The sequence below is a fragment of the Rattus norvegicus genome, chromosome 9 (genome assembly GCF_036323735.1).
Source record: "Rattus norvegicus strain BN/NHsdMcwi chromosome 9, GRCr8, whole genome shotgun sequence".
Taxonomy (NCBI): domain Eukaryota; kingdom Metazoa; phylum Chordata; class Mammalia; order Rodentia; family Muridae; genus Rattus; species Rattus norvegicus.
Window position 1 is genome coordinate 43,980,312 of NC_086027.1, and position 20,335 is coordinate 44,000,646.

Consider the following 20,335-nt stretch of genomic DNA (forward strand, 5'->3'; position numbering starts at 1 on the left):
CCTGGAGCTAGCTATGTAGACCAGGCTAGCCTCAAACTTAGAAACCAATCTGCCTCTTACCTCCCAAGTGCCGGGACTGCACGCACATCACGACACCTGGCCTCAAGTTTACTTTTCAAACAGCTCTAGACTCATATGCTGTTCACTGACAGCATGGCTGTGTAACAGAACGCCAGGCCTTTGAAACGTTAGCCCTGGGATGCGTTGCTTCCCAAAAGCCCTCAGTTTGCAAAATCAACTGGAAAACAGAACATGGTCATGTAAAGACTGTGTGTTCTCTGAGGCTCTTAGGCAATAGGGTCAAGCTTGCTTAAGGTACAGTCTTAGTATCTTGTCTAGCATGCCTGCTCCATCCCATGACCAGAACGGTAGCCACCACCGTACCACATATTAGAATTGTGATTTGAGGGCCCAGGGGGAGACTACGCAGACAGTGGAAATAAGACCATTCCAGGAGCCACTCAGGACTACAAACCCTTCTTGGGACTGAACAAGCAATTTCATTCTTGAAGAGCGAAAGACAACACATCTTAGGTTAACTACTTACTGTCCTTTAAGGCCAGCCTTTGTGAACTTAAAACTATGTAAACTTGAGTCTACCCTGCGCTCATGTAGCTTTAGGAGTCTACTTTTATAAGGAGGTGGCCTGGCACAGCCGGAGTGGACCCATAGATTGATCCTGCATCATGTGGGATAGGCTTGGGCCCGGGGATTACACGCATACCGCGGTTGGCCAAAACCTGGTCCAGTCTATGTATTTAGCAGGTTGAGTAAGTGCTGGCCGTACGAGCTAAAGTTTGGCTTTTGCTTACGCGAGGACAGCCGGCATCCTCACTGACACTGTTTTGCCGTGTAGCTGTGCAGGATAAGTTGGACCAAATGGTTTTCATCTGGGGAAGCATCCACACCCTGGTGGAAGACAGGGAAGCCAAGCTGCTGGACGTGATGGAACTAGCAGAGAAATTCTGGTGTGATCACATGTCGCTGGTTGTTACCACCAAAGACACTCAAGATTTCATCCGGGACCTGGAGGATCCCGGAATCGATCCCTCGGTAGTAAAGCAGCAGCAGGAAGCAGCAGAGGTAGGTAACGGATCTCAGTCGGACTACAAAAGAAAAGAACAGTGTTCAACGTGACAATACCTCAGTTCTGTTAAAATTTGTATCTGGTTCTGAACGCGGAATGCTAGTTATGGACTCAAAGACGTCTCGGAGATTGCTCTTAAGATCATCTCTCTGCACCCACACCACTCATGTCTGTGTCAGACACACACACACACACACACACACACACACAATGTAAAGACAGGATGTCTGCCCTTGCTGGCCCCCAGCCTTGCTGCTGTCTCTGTCCTGCCATTTGAAATTCCTCGGATGCACCCAGCGTCCACTGGGTAAAGCCTGACTTTGAGGGGCAGGGTATACAGTGTTGAACACACGAGCTGGCAGCCATGCTGCCACAGGCATTCCACTGTGGCTGTAACCCTGTGGTCTTCCATAGTCTTGTTCCTCACCTCAGCGATCACTTCTGTCACCCCTGTGATAAGCGTCAAGGTTCGATTGGATTATTGCCCGCCCTGTGCGCTTGTACTCTCTTGTGTACGTAGCTGTATTGCTGGGTGGCCTTGAGGAAGGCTAGGCAAATGTCTCCTCCTCGGGTGTTTGATTTGGGGCTCTGCCCATCCCTAGTAAATACTCATTGCTGAGTGGGTGTGTTTAACAGTGACCATGAGGGGCTGGGGATTTAGCTCAGTGGTAGAGCGCTTACCTAGGAAGCGCAAGGCCCTGGGTTCGGTCCCCAGCTCCGAAAAAAAGAACCAAAAAAAAAAAAAAAGAATAAAAGAACTTCTGGGAGAATCACCAATCCCTAACCTCAAGCTGTATTAGAGCAATAGTGATAAAAACTGTATGGTATTGGTACAGAGACAGGCAGGTAGATCAGTGGAATAGAATTGAAGACCCAGAAATGAGCCCACACACCTATGGTCACTTGATCTTTGACAAAGGAGCTAAAACCATCCAATGGAAAAAAGGCAGTATTTTCAATGAATGGTGCTGGTTCAACTGCAGGTCAGCATGTAGAAGAATGCAAATCGATCCATTCTCACAGTGACTATGAAAGGCAAGATAGGGTAGACAGATCCTACCTAGGCCAATGCGTGGGACCCCAAAGCTAGGTTACCATGTTTCCCAACGTTGCTTTGCATAAAACCTTTGTGCTCATATTCAACCAGCGTCTCTTTGGAACACATACAGGCACACACTCCTTGAGAAAATCAAAATGTCTTTTGGTGCTTGATGGTATTTGGGTTATTTTTCTAAATTGCTCCGCTATTTTGTCACAAAGTTATTTTCGTCTTTAGAGCAAAGATTTGGCATTAGAGGATACTGTTCTCTCTATATATATAGAATAGTTAAAAATATATAAAATAAATATATATATATACACTATTCTCATATATATATATGTATATATATGTATACATATACATATACAAAAATGACAATATGAGCTTGGGAAGACACTGCCAACCTCACATAGGAAGCCCACGGGCAGCTCCTCAGGACACCTTGTCTTGGTTTTGGTGTGGCCTCACATGGTGTTCTGAGGCTCTACTTTGAATTCCAGGCAATAAGAGAGGAGATTGATGGACTGCAAGAGGAGCTCGACATGGTCATCACACTGGGCTCAGAGCTCATTGCCGCCTGTGGGGAGCCTGATAAGCCCATCGTCAAGAAGAGTATAGACGAGGTACCCATGACTTGCTCCCCACGTTTGGAACGCCTTCCTGCCTGTTTTTACAAATCGTTGAAAGTACAAATGTGACACTGAAAGGAACATTTATTTTGCAGTTGAACTCAGCGTGGGATTCTCTAAATAAAGCCTGGAAAGACCGGATTGACAGACTGGGAGAGGCCATGCAAGCCGCCGTCCAGTACCAGGATGGATTGCAGGTGAGCTGTCAGCCATGTCCGTTGGTCTTAGCGGAAGACAGGAGTCTCATTTATTCATGTCCTGTACCTCGACACTCTGGTTCCAGCCCAGCACTGTGACTGTGCGTGCAACGACAGACAAATCTGTCCACAAAATTGCAACCACTGCGACTCAACTTTTGCAGAAGATACTTCTTACCTTTCAGACGTACGGATTTACACGCACATCTAAACGTGGACCAGCACACGCGTCAGTGGAATTTGCTTTGGAAAGAAGTGTTCTAATGTTTTTTTTAAGTGAAAGTAAATATTCCCACACTGTATTTTCCATAAATTGTTGAGCACCCGGCAGTGAAGTGACGGGGGACAGAGTCTCAGTTCTGTGCTAAGGCTGAGTGAAATAAGATAAAAGGGATAAACATGGGCTAAAAATACCACCAAGTTAAACTGAAGTCAGAATTAAAGAGAAGCAACACTAAGCCAGCGCTCTCCCCACGCACCAAAATAGAATTCTGTTTTACTAGCTCATAACTGGCTGCGTCAAGGTGCCTTCTCCTTTTCCGTACATGTCATCGTTAAAATGGTGCTTTGTCATTGTCTCTTCAGGGTTCCTGTTTGGTTCGTCAGCCAGTTAGAAACCGATTTTTAATATTAGAGTTTGTTTCAGGTCAGCTCGGGGGTGTATCCCTCTGCTTCTCTCCCCTTGGTCCTAGTTCCTAACAGGTTGGCAGGAGTTTGATCTTGCATACTTCTCACTGCATGGAAAACCCTCTCTAAGTATTTCCATAACGCCGAAGGGAATATTATTTTTAAAGCTCACATGACAACATTTTTTTTCCTCTTTCAGTATGCCACTTCTCCCTATGTCTGTAAAAATAAATATCCCCGGCCAGGCTCACCAGCAGGAAGGGCCTTGGACGTTGGAAACACAAGACATTTTTCATGACCAATAACACCTTAGTATAACTCCTACACACGTGCGTACACCTGCACAAGCAAAGTAACGATGCCTTGCCTCAGTAATCGGTGACCAGTGCTGGCCACACTGGGCTCCCAGTCTGTGCGGGGGACACTAACTACATCACAAGGGCAAGTGTGTTGTTGTTGCCCATGGCTAGAAAAGACCCTGCTACTGCCGTGGGCAAGACACTGATTTGACACAGACTTCCTCACCTACAGCAGGCTTCAGCATAGGTCCTGTTGGTCACGAATGGTACTTGAGTTGTTCAGTCGTGTTGCTGTAATGTGGTTCTAAGGTACTCCTTAGGGCCCAAGACTTGGTTATAAAGAGAGATTCATTTTCGTCCCAGGCTGCTGCTTGAGTAATTGAGTTGGTTAATGGCTATTTAAGCATATCAGATAGTTTATAAGGTCTTCTGTCAACTTGATTAAAGTAATTCTGTTATACATTCATTAGCTTTTTTAAAAAATGTGTGTTAAGCCTTGTACACTGTGTAGAAACCTTGAAGGAAAGAGAAAGTAGAGGACTGTGAAGCCTTTTGCAATAATGGGGTGTGTGTGTGTGTGTGTGTGTGTGTGTGTGTGTGTGTGTGTGTATTACATGCAGGATTTTAATGGTAATCGAGGGAGTGTAGAAAGGTTAGATGAACCGCTAAACAGTGACTTTCTTGGTTACTTGAATAAATAGATACATTTGGATCTTTTTCTTACAGTGTATTTTTAGATAAGCAAATAGGATATTCCACTTTTGTGGTTGAATATATAAACATTTTCAGATGAACTTTTCTGTGAAAGTGTTGATAATTTAAGAATAGGATTTCCCTTGGCCAGCTTTGGTGCTGAACTGGAGGTGACATTTACTTGGTATTTGAGGAGCCGTTTTATATTACCGCTTTTATTTGGGTAAACGCTCCCAGTTTTAAAAAGTTTCAGCCAGTTAACATCTGATTTTTAATATTAAAGTTCTTTTGAGGTCAGCGCCTTTTGCGAGCTGCCGTGCTAACACACGGAACACGTGTCTTGCAGGCAATATTCGACTGGGTCGATATCGCAGGCAATAAGCTAGCCACAATGTCTCCCATCGGAACGGACTTGGAGACGGTCAAGCAGCAGATTGAAGAGCTGAAGGTAGGTGTGGGGCTCCCGGTTGGTAAGGAGCTGCCTGTAAGGTCCCTAAGTCACTCGTTCTCCAGGCTTCTCGCCTATTCACTCAGCTGACGTAACTGAAACATTGCATACTGACCCCAAAACGGTGCTATTTATTTCTGTTGCACATATCTATTAACACATGTGTCTGTGTTTGCACACGAGGGTGCAGTTCACAAAAGGAGGTCAGAGAACAGGGGTCAGGTTGTTGGGCTTGGTAGCAAATAGCTTTCCCCACTGCTCCATTTCACAGGCCCTAAAGTTGAGGTGGGATGATATCTGCATGCAGGAAGTATGTATAAGTGCTGGTTTTTTTTTTTTAATGAAAGACTGATTTATTTTCCTCTATAGAATTACAAGTAAGCAAAGGGGGTGGGGCAAGATTAGTAACTCTATGTATTTAAAAGCAACTGTGCGTACATTTTGATGTGCAGTCCTTCAGATATCCTCCGGTCTGAATGGAGAGGGCAGGTGTATGCAGAGGGGAGGGCCAGATTTGGAAATTATTTTGCAGTAACAGTGGGACATAGAAGTAATTACTACAAACACAATGCTGTAAAACCATGAAAATTATGAGGGAACGCATACCATGTGCTTGCCTGAGATCAGGAACTACTAAATTCCTCAAAGTCATCGTTTCTAGGGTTTCATATACATTGATATAAAATCAGATACTAAAAATTGTTTCTCTGTGGGATCTGTTAAATTTTACCGTGCGTAGTAAAAGTCAAATGCCAAAACTATAACTATTCATAAGCCATTGAGTAAAAGAGGGAAACTTCTCTCTAGACCTCTTTTGCTTTCAACGGGAAAATGTGAACTTTAGTTTTTCCTGGTTTATTTTTCAAATGTTCCTCTGATTTTCTCCCCCTCCCCCCAACAGCAATTTAAGTCAGAAGCTTACCAACAACAGATAGAAATGGAAAGACTGAACCACCAAGCAGAACTTTTGCTGAAGAAAGTAACAGAGGAGGTTGACAAGCACACCGTCCAGGACCCGCTGATGGAGCTGAAATTGATATGGGACAGCCTGGACGAGCGAATTGTCAGCAGACAGGTAAACACCAAGACAGTAATGTAAAACAACGACTAAAAATCGCGTTAGCAGAAAATACCAGTAAACCTCAGAAGCGCCTAAATTGCCTTATTAAAATTTTCCCATTTGTGCCGTGTTTTCTCACACACACATACACACAATCAAATTAGACTTGTTACTAATCTCAAATTAGATATGAGTAGATTCGTGAGCCGTGAGGATAGATGGGATGTCATCCAACAGTTGATCTCTGCCCTTGTTTGGTAAGAGAGCATCACTCACCATGTCGGGGTCTAAGCGGATATTTTCTTCTCTGCTTCTTGGCAGCACAAACTTGAGGGTGCTCTCTTGGCGCTGGGTCAGTTCCAGCACGCCCTGGACGAGCTCCTCGCATGGCTGACACACACCAAGGGCTTGCTGAGTGAACAGAAACCTGTTGGAGGAGACCCGAAAGCCATCGAGATCGAACTTGCTAAGCATCACGTACGTACCGTTGCTGCCCGTCACCGTTTACGTTCGAGGTTCTTAGCTTTATGGTCTTAACAGAGGTTGTCTGGCATTAAACTGCTTGAAGTGTGCTGCCTACAAGGGCACAATGAAAGTATTTTCTCACTAGGGTGGGGTAACAGCTATCAAACGTAGCGAGGCCATGCTTCAGTAGGGCTGCAGGGCAAACCCTGAAGATTAATCCCTCGAACCCATCGCTAAGTTAACGTCGAATACTTCTTAAGATTGTAGGAAACAGCCTAAAAACTTGCATGGTGAAAATGCTGTTGTCCTACCATGGCTTTTAATGTCTCTTGGCCTCTGGGCAGCAGTAACTTGCCAGAATGACTCTTTATAAAAACAAACTAGGCTTGTTCTCACAGAATGAGTATCTAGGAGCATTTACGTCTTAGGAAATCTGGCAATTGTCTTAACAGTACCAGTGATTAGAACTGTGTATAATAAGAGTGGAAAGTAAGACACCCCAAGCTGGTTGTTTAGAACGGAGATCTTTGGGAAACCTTTTAACTCTGTTCATGTGACTAAGAAACAGGCCCTCTTCCCTTTTTACCCTTTGTTTTTGAAAGGCCGGTGTATACTGACTTGAGGTTGCCAAAATCAAGGCTGAACGAAAGTTCCTAGCCTCTGCTCTGTACTCTCCCCTGCCTCTGAGCATCAGAGGAAAGAATTCTGTAGAAGTGTCCTGTAGATGTAGACACAAACCGTATTCAACTCTCAGACCTTAAGGAAGTGTTCCCCGTCGTTAATTTGTCAAAAAGCGTGCTTGGTGGAACCTGACTCCTTACACAATCAGTTTGTGCCTGTGGGGGATTCTGACTCCTCGGACGCCTCAGAAACTGATTCAATTGCCAGAGAAGCAATACTGGGGGGTTGGGAGGGGGCTGTCCCATCTGGAAAGCCTCCCAGGTCTGGGTTCCCCTCCAGATGTGCAATGTCTTACATAGGATAAGAGATGACATTCTCTTCTCAATGGCTGCCAAGCGTACATCAGAGAGTGGTAGGGTAGGGTTATAATGAGCTCTCAACTAACGCTAGGCAAAAGGAGTCCTTTCAAGTGGGAAGTTCCAGCGTCCCTTCAGTGAGAGACTTTCATAGCAGTCATTATAAAACATATGTCTTAGATATGTGATAATGTTATAACAAGTATAGAGGAGTAAAATTATCCCTTAAGACATTACGATTAAGTTGAGTTAAAATGGACTTGAATCAATGAAAATGTTTTAATCATCTAATTATAATCTCTACAAAAATATGCAGTGTAGGGGTTGGGGATTTGGCTCAGTGGTAGAGCACTTGCCTAGCAAGCGCAAGGCCCTGGGTTCGGTCCCAGCTCCGAAAAAAAAAAAAAGAACCAAAAAAAAAAAAAAAAAGTATGCAGTGTATCAATTGCAAGGTCATTCTAGTGGGAGTAGCTGCCAAGGGTTTGTGCAGCCCCTTGGAGACTGCCGGTCATCTGAAAGTGTGTCCATCTAGGAAGCTACGAAGTTGGAGGGAAGAAGGTCTGTTGTTTTAACACTTTCTGTTATGAGGCTTTTGCTTCAGAATGTTTCACACCCAGAAAATGAAACAGGTATAGTGCACTAGAGGCGTGGTTCAGGTGCTAGCTCCTGACCCATCATGCATAAAGACCTAGGTTCAATCCCTCGGCAATACTTAAAACTGGATGTGGCGTCCCACACCTGCATCCCCAGCGCTTGGGAGGTGGAAAAAGTGCACATCATTAACCCTAGCACTTGGGACTCAAAAACAGGTTGATCTCTGTGAGTTTGAGGCCAGCTTAGTCTACAGAGGAAATCCCTGGACTGCCAGGGCTACACAGCAAAACCCCTGTCTTGAAAAACAAAACAACAACAAACAAAATAAAAACAAAAATGAGAATGTCGAAGTCTTCTTTAGCTACCCATTGAGTTCGAGGCTTGCTTGGGATACGTGAGACCCCTCTCTGTTGCTGATCATGCTAACATTTCCAGGTGCTCCAAAATGACGTCCTAGCCCACCAGTCCACCGTGGAGGCCGTCAACAAAGCAGGAAATGACCTCATCGAGTCAAGTGAGGGCGAAGAAGCAAGCAACCTCCAGTACAAGCTCAGAATTCTGAATCAGCGCTGGCAGGATATTTTGGAAAAGACAGATCAAAGGAAGCAGCAGCTGGACAGCGCCTTGCGCCAGGTGACTAAAGAGGAGCCCCGTGGTGTCCGGCTGAAGTGACACCGGTGTGCCCCAGTAGCCCTCAGATGCAGGTTTAATGTTGATGCTTTAAAGAGAGAAGTAAGAATAACTGAGATAAAGAACAGAGCTGATAAGGAAGCAACTCCAGTTCTTTGCCTAATACTCGTATGCCCTAGCTTCCTCGGGGTGCCCGGGAGTGAGCACTGCCCCTGGCCCCTGGCGTTCTGATGAGACGCAGAGATGGCTTAGCAGGCTGGGGATGGTTTTTGCCCTTGCTGGAGAGTGATAGTGTGTGTGACACAAACTTAAAAATCACCTGTCCCTGCAGGCCAAAGGGTTCCATGGTGAAATTGAGGATCTGCAACAGTGGCTGACGGACACAGAGCGTCATCTCCTGGCATCCAAACCTCTGGGAGGTCTACCGGAGACAGCCAGAGAGCAGCTTAACGCACATATGGTACGTGTAGTGTTTCCTGCAGCCCTCACCCTGGTCATTCATACGTATGTACGCACGTACATACATACATACATACATACGTACATAATACATACATGCGTGCATACATACATAATACATACATACATTCATACATAATACATACATACATTCATACATAATACATAATGGAAGATGATACAGTTTAAAAAATTAAGTTTTGTAGCAGAAATCACTATGTGTAAATGCTAGAAACAGCACCATTTAGCAATTAAATTTTTCAAGTAAGAATCTGCCTCAGAGGTTAGTATGTCAGCACATGGAAAAAAAGGTTTAAAGAAGTCTAGCAGTTCTGAATATCTCTCCTGTGCTTGCGCTCTCTCTTTCTCTCTCTCTCTCTCTCTCTCTCTCTCTCTCTCTCTCTCTCTCTCACACACACACACACACACACACACACACACACACACACAAGTCTTAAAAGAATTATAGGGGCTGGAGAGATGGCTCAGTGGTGAAGAGCACTGACTGCTCTTCCAGAGGTCCTGAGTTCAAATCCCAGCAACCACATGGTGGCTCACAACCATCTGTAATGGGATCTGATGCCCTCTTCTGGTGTGTCTGAAGACAGCTACAGTGTACTCACATACATGAAAAATAAATAAATATTTTTTTTAAAAAAGAATTTTAGTAATACAGCATCATATTAACTATGAACTGTTATCCCCTGAAGTATAAAGACACATCTGAAATGATCTGGTAATTTAATATAATTATAATTAATATAATAATCATGTGTGAGTAATTCATGTAATCCTGTGGTTTGGGTTTGCTGTTCACGGCTAGGTAAGACCTATTTGCTTGAGAACAAAGTAGTCTTGCGTGACCTCAGAGGGCCCATCTTTGTAAAACCCTGAGTGGCCTTTCCATAGTTCCTTACTTCTCTGGACGTTCTTAAACAGCTCTCACGTAGTTCTGTTAACTAACCAATAATGAATTCCACCTCCAGAAAGCTACACTTTTAGAAGAATACAAGAACTTGCAAGCAGAAAACTTACCTTTAGAAATTTCAGAAAACCACTATACATAAAATACTTTGTTTGCATAGGACACACAAAAGGAACTTCACGTGACCCTATATGAGTTCTTTGACTAAAAATTGTATGCTTAAAAACAAACAAACAACCAAGCAACAACAACAAAAGCTGCAGAGGGCCTGGAGAGGTGGCCCAGAGGCTTTATTGTTCTTCCAGAGGACCAGAGTTCATTTCTCAGCACCTACCTCACAGCTCACAACCACCTGTAACCCTCGTTCCAGGACATCACATTCCTCCTTCAGGCCCCCCTCCTTCAGTACGTGGGCTCCAGCGTACACACGGTGCACACGAACCCACATGTCTAGACATACACTTAAAAATTAAATAAATCTTTGCTAGCAGATTGGAAAGCACGGTAATGCCAGGACAGCAGTTTCCTTTTGACCTGGTTGTGATAGAAATGAAGATAAGAACACCATGAGTTTTCACTTACCTGAGGCTGCTTCAGGACTTAACCCTCTTTTTTTTTTTTTTTTTTTTTTTGGAGCTGGGGACCAAACCCAGGGCCTTGCGCTTGCTAAGCAAGTGCTCTACCACTGAGCTATAAAACGCATCTGTGCGTGTGCTCCATTTCTCTTCTAATGCGCTGTTTTTTTAAGGATGAAGAAATCAGGTTTTTAGCTGATGAAGATGTAGTCAGTGAGAATGGGGAGACCACATTATAACTGCACGCACATCACCAAATGTTGTGTTTCATGTGGCTGGTTTTATAAAACTTAATCTCATTTTTTTAATTAAGTTAAAAATATCAGTAAGATGTAGAATATATAACTCTCCATCAGAACTGTGATTCAGCCCACATTATAATTCAATCAACGCAATTAAACCTGCCTTAGTTTCTGATGAGTTGTAAACATTGTCTCATTGGTGGTGTGCTTCGCATTTTAGCAGAATTTTCCTGTATTCACACACATACACACACACACACGTACACACACACACACAGAGCATCCTCATTGGCAACATTTAAAGTTTTATAAATGATATCACAAACGTCGCTCCAGTAACCCGGCAGTCTTTTCTAATAACTCTCAACTCCTTCGGTATCTTTCTGTCCACCACATGCTTTCCATGTACAAGATTAAACTGTACTGATTGTTTTACTTTAGTTATTCTATGGTGGTAAAAAGGACATAGACGTTTCAGCTTGCAGAGGGGGATCTCCTCAGAGGAGCTAAATTGCTAGCACGTCACTGTGCAGTGAGAGCCGCCTTGACAGCATACCGATTGTTCATTGTTGCTGTAGACCTTAGCGTGCAGCACGCAGTGGTAGATTTCTCAGCAGACGAGGCATTACTGTAAGCGCAGGTACAACTTCAGTATTGAGTAGAGTGCAGCTGTTTGTCAGGCTGGTCCTGTCAGATAGAATGATGAACTGGCATGTCAGGAACGGATTGGAGGAGATGGACCTTATTTTAAAAAATATGACTCTAGCTGGGAGCTGGAAGAGGGCTGGGTGGTTAAGAGCATTCACTGGTGTTAGAGAGGACCAGGTCTGATCCCAAGCACCTGCACAGTAGCTCATAACCGACTGCGACTCCAGACCTGCCATCCTCACCCCCTTCTGACCTCCACAGGTAGCAGGCATGCACATAAATGCACATACATGCACTGACACACATTACAAGGTCTCAGGGCTCTGGCCAGTCCTGTACTAATGTGAGGGCAATCTCGTTGTAGGAAGTCTGCACCGCCTTTGCCATCAAAGAAGAGACATACAAGAACCTGATGCTGAGGGGACAGCAGATGCTCGCACGATGCCCCAGGTCTGTGGAAACCAACATTGACCAAGACATAACCAACTTGAAGGAGAAGTGGGAATCCGTGAAAAGCAAACTCAACGAGAAGAAGGTGTGTGCTTTGATCGGCGTGACAGGACAGTGTTTGCGTGTGTCCCTCCTCGAGCTGTGTTTTATTCCTAGCTATCAGGAATCTAATTTTCATGTTGTTGTTTTGTGAAGTTAAAAACAGTAGTCTAACCCAAGAGAACATTGATACAGTGCAAATTAAGATGTATCACAGGTCACATATTGCTCCAGGTTTTAGAAACTCTGGTGCTTTTTAAAAATAGGAACCACTGGGGGCTGGAGACTTAGCTAGAGGTTAAGAGCATCAGCTATTCTCCCAACAGATCTGGGTTCAATTCCCATACTCGCATAGCAGCTCAAAGCTGTCCGTAAGTCTAGCTCCAGTGACTCTGAGACATATGCGTCCATACACGTACAAATATAGATTTATATGACCACACAAGTCCTAGGTTATCAATAACTGTACTCTAATCACACATTTAAACAAAAGAGAGTGCTGTGATTGTGCTTACGTTTGCTAATCTCTCGCATAAAACTGATGCATCCTTTGTAACTTATGAGATAGTGTGCATCTTATCACCTTTTCAAAGTGTAGAAAAATAATCTAGGAACTCTCAGTAACTGCGCAACAAACAGCGCCCGCCATTGATGGGACATACGTGGTATCCTGACAGGGCAGCGACCCCAGCGGGAACGTCCTTGATTGGCTGAAACACAGCAAGCAAACTGTGAGCGCCAAATGCTAAGTCCCTTTCCTTTGCAGACAAAATTGGAAGAGGCCCTGCACTTGGCCATGGAATTCCACAATTCCCTCCAGGACTTCATCAACTGGCTTACCCAGGCTGAGCAAACTTTGAACGTGGCTTCCCGGCCAAGTCTTATCTTGGACACCATCTTGTTCCAAATTGATGAACACAAGGTACGTCGGAACTCTTGGGAAGCTTGTGCCTTCATGTCAGAAGAATCAGTTTAGTAATTTGGAAGCTTTCTTTTCAATGTATGTTTTTTTTTAATTCCTTATGGATTCACCCCTCACCTTACCCATCTGAGACCTTTCCTGTGTCCTTTAACATGGGTGCTGCCGACAGTTGTGTGTACATTTTTAAAGTCATTTCATCTCCCCTGGTTTCTAATTATGTTCTCTTCTGTGGAGAAAGGTCTTTGCCAACGAAGTGAATTCACACCGTGAGCAGATAATAGAGCTAGACAAAACTGGAACCCACCTGAAGTATTTCAGTCAGAAACAAGACGTCGTGCTCATTAAGAACCTGCTGATCAGCGTGCAGAGTCGGTGGGAAAAGGTGGTTCAGCGCTTAGTAGAGAGAGGAAGATCCTTGGACGAAGCGAGGAAGAGGGCCAAGCAGGTAATAAACTTGGCTGACGTTCTATGACCTTGGGAGAACTGTGTGATCACAGGGTTTTTATTATCATATCCCATAGCAATAAGGAGCCAAGGTGTTCATTTCCTGAAAGGCCCGTGGCCAGCCTTTGCATTGGCAGCCAAATTTGGCTTCCGGGACCCATCTTGAAAAGCCATAGATAACCCTACTTCATAGCTTACCATCAAGGCCCATTGAGAACTTACAAAGTTTCCTTTTGCCGTATGTTTATTTTTCCCCTTTTAACCCCTCTTCTCCTACTCAGATGGGCCCACCTGTCTGAGTTATATTGCTAACTCTGGAAGCCAGACTTCCTTCACGCCAGAGCTGAAGACCAGGACTACATCCTCCCGAGTGCTACCTGAGGGACCTAACTCCTCATCCATGTCCCTCTCGTCCCGTGTTGCTTGTTCAGAGCCTTCATTTCTTCCCCAAGATTCTGCTCCCTTCCGTCTCACTTGAAATTAGTTGTCGGGGGCTAATTTTAACTTAGCCAACCTCACCAACCTCACATGAAACTTTCCATTCTCTCTCAACGTGCTATTGACTAACGTTCATCCAGACTAACCACGGAGAAGAGGGAAATCACTCCTCTCCCTACCCTGTGAGGATAAATCCACCTTACTTGGCAGAAATGGTTTGGTTTTGTTTGTTGTTGTTGGTTTGGTTTTTTTTTTACTAAAAACTTGGTGAAATATTGAGGCCAGAAATTGTGGGGGGTTTTTGTTGTCTTTTTTTTTTCTTTACTTCCACCCCATTCCGCTCCTACTGCCAGTACTGACAGTGTTGGAGTCTGGTGTTTGGAGAGCTAGGCTCATTGGTCGATGCTGAAGGATGTTTACAGGAGTCTGGCGTTTCTATGTTTGAAGTGCGTGAATTTAAAGGTGTTACAGTCCTTTCTGAGTGAGAAGCATGGCAACCTCGCTGTCCGTCTCTGAATCAGAATCAGTCCCCAGGGATTCTGTTGGATGACACTAATTCCAAACCTGACACACTCCTCTGCACAAGTACCTCCCAGGTTTCGAAGAGCTAATTCACAGAGGTTTACCGAATATTGGCTTGCCTTTTTCTCCTCTCTCCGTTTAACCAGCGTTACTGTCTCATTTAGTTAACCAACTTTCTATTCTCCTGCTTCCAATACAAGTGGATAGCGCGTGCCCTGTTTCCGCTGCTTAAGGTTAGGTTTGGAAGCAGGATGAGCTCCAGAGCCTGCGTGTTTGCAGCACTCAGCAGCCCAGCTGTTGCCACACCCGTTCCCGAGCCAAGCCACCTAGGACCCCACCGACTGTTCCTTCCGCTCCGTTCCTCTTCTGAGTCTGGACTGTGTACTGATTGTAGTTCTGTGACTCTGTCTGTCATGAGTTTGTCTTAGCCTCAGCTATTTTTCCTTCCCATCTAAGTTAGGTAGCTCTATGAGAGGCATGCGCTGGGCAGGGAGGCCAAAATCTCAGTGAGCTGCTCTCTCGTACACGCCCGCAGCTGGTGACCCGGTGCCCACAGTACGCTGCTATGGTCACACAGTTTCTGTTACTTCATTATCAGGGTGTTTGGGCGTACAGGAATCTTAACTTCTTTAGCCTCTGTTATGCAGCTCTTTGTTTAAGTTTATTATAAGAAAATAATGTGTAACCAGTTTCCTAATCGGTACCCAGAATTCTTATCAAAGTGTTCTTCTGTAAGGTAAGCAGAAAGAAGAAAAAACCCTGCAAGTAGAAATAAACATGCATTGACTCCGAATAATGTCAGGTTCCTGGTTGGCAAACAGAACTAAACATGGCTAGAACACTAGCAAGGCAGGACTTGTGCATCTCAAACCCCGGTGGGTGGAACCGCCCTGAGCGGGGCTCCGAGCGCAGAGGTATCCTCCTGTATTGAGACAGAGATGGCCTTTTCTTCTCCCTGTCACGTTTAAAGATAATTCACAAGCATGCGTTTTCCTGTCATTCCTTTTTCCTAACATAGGAGTTGAGCACAGAAAAATGTCAGGGTAAGAAGAGACAGATAAACGAAACAAAACAGACATTTCCTGAGAATGTATGTTAACTATTGAGCAAAGGGAGACCACGTGGGCTGGGCTGAGGGGCTCCCTAGCCGTCCCTAGCCGTCCCTAGCCGTCCCTAGCCGTCCCTAGCATTGTCTGGCGCCTTCCTGTACTTAGCAAGCTGCCGGCCGACTGAGCTACAGTTGCACGTGTCCGGGGTTGCTTTGCCATTTGTCAGTGGTCCCTTCGAAATGATGATTTTTTTTTTGGTTCTTTTTTCCGGAGCTGGGGACCGAACCCAGGGCCTTGCGCTTCCCGGGCAAGCGCTCTACCACTGAGCTAAGTCCCCAGCCCCGATTTTTGTGTGTTTGTTTCGCATATGGCGTTGGTGGTTGTTCCTGTTTTATAATAGACTAAGTCGCAAACACTGCGCGCTGCATAAATACGGGTCTCTTTAACAGTTCCACGAAGCTTGGAGTAAGCTGATGGAATGGCTGGAAGACTCAGAAAAATCCCTGGATTCTGAACTGGAAATCGCCAACGATCCAGACAAAATCAAAGCACAGCTGGTTCAGCACAAGGTGAGCTTCTCGTTGGCGGAGCACGCTCCGTGTGCATTTCAAGCGCCGGTTCTTTCTTGTCTGCATGTGTGCATTCATCACAGTAAGGGGGACCTGCAAGTTGCTAAAAGAAAGCATGAAATTAAGACCGGATGTCTCTTCTGTAGTCTAGAATACACTGAGTTTTCAGCTTTCCATGACAACTCTCTTAACTTGCCATTTTTTTTAATGGATAAATCTAGAGTATAGGGTGCACAGATCACAGTTGCTTGGGAAACTGAGGAATGAGGAGCCAGCCTGGGGGACATAGCAAAACCTTGCCCCATAAGTAAACGGAGACATAGGGAAAGCTGACTGATGCTAGCAAAGAACTGGTAATTGCAGCAATGGGTGTGTGTGTGTGTGTGTGTGTGTGTGTGTGTGTGTGTACTCACCTGTGTGCATACCTGTATAAAATTCCATCCCTTCTCTTAGATAATCAGCTACAAGCTTTTCTGTGAAACTAGAAAAATGTAGATACAAGGTTTCAAAATATTTCCCTTTTTTAGTAGTCCTTCCACATTCACGTCCTTTCGTCAGCCCCTTTGTACCTGTTAGAAAGTGGTCATTGGTCTTGGTCGTACAGATAAAGGTGCGGTGTGAGCAGCCCGTCGTGATTATTATGAACACTTCCACAACCTCAGACCCCTACGTTTACATAAATGACTGCTTAGAACATGGTACTTTTAAAAGGCTAGGAAATCGTGGGATAATTTAAGTTTTATCTTCCTCAGAAAATCTAGACACCATCTTTGCATGTGTTCAGTGGACTCACCAGAGGGTGGTGGCCAGAGGATGATGGGAGGGAACATATGTGCCCTTGGGACAGAAGGGGCTTTAAAATTGCCTTGTTTTAGCTGATGGCTTCTTCCTATGAGCTGCCATGGTGGCCAACATCATCCATATTCCTTTGGTGGAAAAACTAGTCCCTTGCTCAAAATAAAATGCTTTGAGTTTTTACACAAATGTTACATGATCTTAAGAAAAGTAACATTGCATTCTGAGCTAGAGAAACCCGGAAAAAAGAACATGCAGGGAATATTAGAGTCTCTGTTTTACCCAACAGTGTTTATCATCAGCGTCTCCCGTTTCTCTAAGACACGTCTTAAGGCAGCCCGTAAGAGCAATCTTAAAAGGAAACTCTCCTGGTCAACGTTTGAGGTCTTCTGTCTTTAGGAAGCTCCAGTCTGTCTGTACTCAGATTTAGTTTGTATCTGATACATGGAGAAAATTTTGTGACCACTTGACTCCAGATACAGGCATTCCATTCAGAATAACACGAAAAGGCAGTCCTCAGTAGTAGCAAGGTATAGAAATGATGGAATACTTTATGTAAATTTTTCCTGATGTGGTTACCTCCTGTTATCAGACAAAATAAATAATTTGGTCGTCATAAAGTGTGCAAAGTGTAGCTTTTAAAATGCAGCAACAAAGAATTGGGTAGTTGTGGCCCTGCGGTTGCCTCAGAGGCTGGCATTACCTCTGCCACGCAGCACTTCTCAGTCTGGTATGACTCCAGGGTGCTGCCAGCATTGAGCAGCATCGCGCTGGCATCACCGGTCCCAAGGTCAGTCGCTGAGCTGACCTTTCTTTCTTTCTACTCCTGAGACTGTATCTTCAGCGCTGGTTCTCTCGTTTTTGTGCTCTCTTTGTAAAGACTTAGAAGTACCTGCCTAGCAAGGACACACAATTCCGGCTCTATAAGTACACACACACACACACACACACACACACGGAGGAATGGATGGTACCATACAGATGTTTCATTAGCACCGTAGCTATTTGATCCTGAAAAAGCATTCTAACCTCTTCTGAGATAAGACTCTGTACAGCTGGGAAGAACGAATGGATATAGGCTTTCCCAACAGTCTAACAACCCTCAGACCCTAAAATGGCAGTTCTGACATCTTGGCTCACAGACCAATTAGCTGTTTCCTTACTGTGTGTCTTAGTTAGGATTTTACTGCTGTGAACAGACACCATGACCAAGGCAACTCTTATAAAGGATACCATTTAACTGGGGCTGGCTTAAGGTTCAGAGATTCAGTCCATTATCATCAAGGCAGGAACATGACAGCATCCAGGCAGGCATGGTGCAGGAGGAGCTGAGAGTTCTACATCTTCATCTGAAGGCTGCTAGTGGAAGACTGACTTCCAAGCAGCTAGGATGAGGGTCTTAAAGGCCACGCCCACAGTGACAAGCCTACTCCAGAGAAGGCTACACCCATTCTAACAAAGCCATGCCCCCTCCAGCAAGGCCACACCTTCTAATAGTGCCACTCCCTAGGCCACGCATATGCAATCCATGACGCTTTGTGTGGTTTATGTCTCCAAAAGTAGTGAGGCCAGGGAGGTAGTTCATGGTCAACCACTCACCTACCGTGCACAAGGCCCAGGTACACAAGCTCTCTACACACAAACAGAAAGAAAATTCAAGATTTCTTTTTCTAGGTCATGACAGATTTGAGCTTCTACAAGAAAGAGCAAACCCTCGAGTTCTAAGCTTGTGTTCTGCTCTAGGGCATCCCTGTGTAGAGCAGTACTGTACATCCAGCTTGGGTGCCTGCTGATGTCTTCCATTGCCAGGTCTCCGTCTGTTTTCTTTGGTGGTCTCACACATTTACACGACACATTCCGATCACATCCTCACTTTCCCTTATCCTCCTGCCGCTGAGTCTCCTTCACACTTGCTGTCTTTTGGGATTTTGCTTTCTGACCCACTGGGTTTAGCGCAGGCTACCCATTAGGACACAAGTACGCATGTAGCCAGCGAATCATGACTAACAGACCAGTTGCTACATTACTAAAGACAACGAACGACTCCCTCACCCCCAGTAGTGTATCCCTTTCCTGCCAATAATTCCCCTAGGTTGGGCTAGGCTTCATGCCTACACACACACACACACACACACACACACATACACACACACACACCTATGAGTGACCATTTTACCTTTTTGTGTTTAGCCTTGTGCAGATCCCATATAAGCAACTACAGCTGCTGTGAGCTTACACACGCCATGGCTTTTCACACCTGTAAGACAATGTTTAATGTCCCTCCTCCCGTTGTCCAGCTCTTAGATTCTTTCAGCCCTCTCTTTCACAATGTTTGGGGACTTGGAGAGGGTCACAGGCAGCGTGCATGCTACGGTACCAATCTGCCAAGCAACGTGTGCCCACGGGTGCAGCAGGTCCATAACAGGAGTAGCCAGGAGTTGAGATTTGATCTGAGGTCTGCTACTAGGGATCCGGGCAAAAACCATGGCTGGGGTGGTGGTCGGGGGGTCATAGACACAAAAAGATGAACACACCACTTTCCTTTCATTAAAGGGGCATATCCAAGTGCCTCCTTAATATTTAGTCTACACCTAAAGGCTGGTGGTACCCTTGGGCAATGAAGCTTCTGTTTGCTATGAATGACAGTTAATCACAGCTGGTCCTGAGGACAAATGACTGACAACCCCTTAGACAAGATCCCGCTTCCAACGCTTTTCACCAGTTATCAAACGAACAGTCCCAAGCAGAAATGTAACCCTCTCCTTGTCAAATACGTAGGAGTTTCAGAAATCACTCGGAGGCAAACATTCTGTGTACGACACCACCAATCGGACTGGACGTTCTCTGAAGGAGAAAACTTCCCTGGCCGACGACACCCTGAAGCTGGAGAACATGCTGAGCGAACTCAGGGACAAATGGGACACCATCTGTGGAAAGTCCGTGGAAAGGTAGGCTGTTCAGGCACTGGTGTCTCCATAGACCGCGGCAGATTTGCAGTAGGGCGGGGTCTGCAGGCGTAGCTGTGGACCTCAGAGACTTGTTTGGGCACGGAATACCTGTATTCACTAGGCCTACTTGCTTGCTCCTGGATGGTCTCATACTGTAGTTTAATGTCCTGTTAGCTCACTGTGTATACAGGGCTAGCCCTGATCCTCCTCGCTCAGAGTCTTGAGTGGCCAGGATCACGGGCAGTGCCACCATGCCCACCCAGCTTCCAGCTCTGCTCCTTTAATTTACATATTACTAGTAGAACTGTCATATGAAGGCATCAGTGAGAGCCTTACTGCTGCTGTCTCACACCCACATTAGGAACCTAGTATTGGGTATGAAATAAAATGGGCTCTGTAATGCGGCATGCAAGGCAGCACTGCTCTGACCCAGGCCGGCACTCCTTCAAACTCCAATCTCCCTCCTCTCCACCGGATTTTTGTGAGGCCCCAAGAGTTCACGTCAAAACTATCAAGTATTTCATAAAGCACAATAGTAGCGTAAAGGTTCAAACATCCTGAA

The 20,335-nt window shown here is 45.1% G+C and overlaps 1 protein-coding gene across 33 annotated transcripts in view; it reads left to right on the forward strand.

Moving 5' to 3' along the window:
* The window catches only part of Dst (dystonin), a 393,820-nt gene that overhangs the window by 348,596 nt on the left and 24,889 nt on the right, over positions 1 to 20,335 (forward strand). For all 33 annotated transcript variants that reach the window (XM_017596770.3, XM_017596775.3, XM_017596773.3 and 30 more), the window contains 13 exons: positions 857 to 1,083; positions 2,630 to 2,752; positions 2,854 to 2,955; positions 4,921 to 5,022; positions 5,924 to 6,097; positions 6,404 to 6,559; positions 8,554 to 8,751; positions 9,080 to 9,208; positions 11,962 to 12,132; positions 12,853 to 13,008; positions 13,247 to 13,453; positions 15,911 to 16,030; positions 19,604 to 19,773. In XM_017596770.3, the coding sequence (XP_017452259.1) occupies positions 857 to 1,083; positions 2,630 to 2,752; positions 2,854 to 2,955; positions 4,921 to 5,022; positions 5,924 to 6,097; positions 6,404 to 6,559; positions 8,554 to 8,751; positions 9,080 to 9,208; positions 11,962 to 12,132; positions 12,853 to 13,008; positions 13,247 to 13,453; positions 15,911 to 16,030; positions 19,604 to 19,773 (2,035 nt within the window). The remainder of the gene's footprint in view (positions 1 to 856; positions 1,084 to 2,629; positions 2,753 to 2,853; positions 2,956 to 4,920; positions 5,023 to 5,923; positions 6,098 to 6,403; positions 6,560 to 8,553; positions 8,752 to 9,079; positions 9,209 to 11,961; positions 12,133 to 12,852; positions 13,009 to 13,246; positions 13,454 to 15,910; positions 16,031 to 19,603; positions 19,774 to 20,335) is intronic.